The following is a 1,787-nucleotide window of genomic DNA, read 5'->3' as shown; positions in this document are numbered from 1 at the left end:
TATCATTTTTATATCTTTGATAATGCATATTTTCTACTTGAGCGTAAATATTTTTGCTTTTAATATTTCCACTGCAGAGGAGACAGACAGGGTGACAAGGGAGCTAGCATTATTTGGTGGGCGTTGAGGCCTGCACACCCCAGAGACATTTCACTGTCTATAAACACTGTTGTATAATTGTCACTGTCACTAAACTAATTTGATTTTTGCTTTTACCTTTGACATAATTCATTGATACTATTTTCATTTTTATTGAAGGATGTCACTGCTTCGGTACGCCAACAACCCCAGCAGGTACAAACTAGTGGCAACCACATCCACACAATTGATCAGAAGGTTTCTACACCTAGAAAATGGACCAGTCTGGACTGCTGCAAAGCCAGAGACTCAAGGTAGACAAGAAAAAGTGAAAGCATTTGATGAAATGCCAACAAGAAATTCAAATGTGTTACAAAGTGTTTACGATGCATTTTTTTACATGAGACGAAAGGGATACTTTTCCAGGCCAGATCTACTTGTAAGGGTAACAGCATAATATTAAACAGCTCATTAAAACTAACGAAAATAATTATATTAATCATTTTCTTCATCATCATCATCATGACTAATATAATTATGTATAAAATAAAAATGTATATCATTTCTGTTTTAACAGCCCTGTTTCCAAGAGTGTGTTGGTTGGCTGGTTGCCATCTTGCAATGAGTTTTAAAGCTGGATGCCCTTAGTAACACTTCATGTGTTGACCATTAGCTACTCCAGGTAGCTTCTTCCACTCTTATATAGGGTACCACAGTCATGTCATCATGACATTAGGTGGGGCTCTTTGTTGTCAACAGACGTTGGTTACCATCCATTACGCCTGAATGACTTCATAGGCTTTCTGGAATAGGCATTTTAAAATCTAATATATTACCATCAAAATGTACTAAAAACACAAAAGCTCGCATTATATTAGTTATCGAACACATTATTTAATCATCAATTAAAATATACAAAGAAAAAGTATTAAGATAAAACATCTTAATAAAATTACGTTAGAAGATGAGATCAATGGTGTGTTGGAAGAAAATGGCATCCTGTTGTTGAACTCTTTTTGCAACGATAGCAACGAGTAGTATCATGTGGTATCGTGACGTAACACTGTAGTACTCTATTGGAGTTTCAGGTATCCATATCTGGAGAGGATGTTCAAGCCCCAGGCCCCATCAGGCTTGTGTGCCCATACTGACACCGGTGGCTACAGGTATTTGCCAACCAAAGGGCCGACATGCCCAACAGAGGGTTTTGAACCATGGGCCAACAAGAGCCTTGGTTGGGGTCCCAGAATTAAAAAATAGCTTTTATGGCAGGGAGACATGCCTACCATCCTCTAGCTATTGAATGTGTAATCAGAAGGAAATATTAATTCATATGTAATGTTTATGTATATGTATATATTTGCAGTACTCATACAATTAATTATATATACTTCGTTACTTAGGTTCAAGAGAATGTTGATAAATACGGTCCAGTTATGCGGAACTTGCTGGGAAATGAATTTGTAGTGCAAATTGTGGATCCTAAGTTTGTTGAGAAAGTGTTCCGTGCAGAAGGAAAGTATCCAGAACGTATGGAAATAAAACCCTGGAAAGATTATAGACTGACAAGGAATATTCCTTTAGGGTTATTTCTAAAGTAAGTGTTAATGTTGTTATAATAAATTTATTGTATTTGAATGGAACTGTTACTTGATTGTCCAGAGCTCAATTCCTGTAAAAATCAGTATTTTCTTGTGACTATATATATT

General features: G+C 36.1%; 1 protein-coding gene across 1 annotated transcript; it reads left to right on the top strand.

Annotated features, from left to right (window-relative positions):
- Positions 1–69: 69 nt before the first annotated feature.
- On the top strand, positions 70–1,694 carry LOC117111259 (cholesterol side-chain cleavage enzyme, mitochondrial-like). The gene is made up of 2 exons (XM_033254171.1): positions 70–517; positions 1,482–1,694. Exons 1-2 carry the CDS (start codon positions 260–262, stop codon positions 1,677–1,679), a joined length of 456 nt encoding a protein of 151 aa, XP_033110062.1. The 5' UTR covers positions 70–259; the 3' UTR covers positions 1,680–1,694.
- Positions 1,695–1,787: the final 93 nt, after the last annotated feature.

Source organism: Anneissia japonica, unplaced genomic scaffold (genome assembly GCF_011630105.1).
Source record: "Anneissia japonica isolate Jap-2015-1 unplaced genomic scaffold, ASM1163010v1 scaffold9756_len1787_cov92_single, whole genome shotgun sequence".
Lineage (NCBI taxonomy): Eukaryota > Metazoa > Echinodermata > Crinoidea > Comatulida > Comatulidae > Anneissia > Anneissia japonica.
Note: the sequence above shows the minus strand (reverse complement) of the source record. Positions and strands in the feature narration are given on the sequence as shown.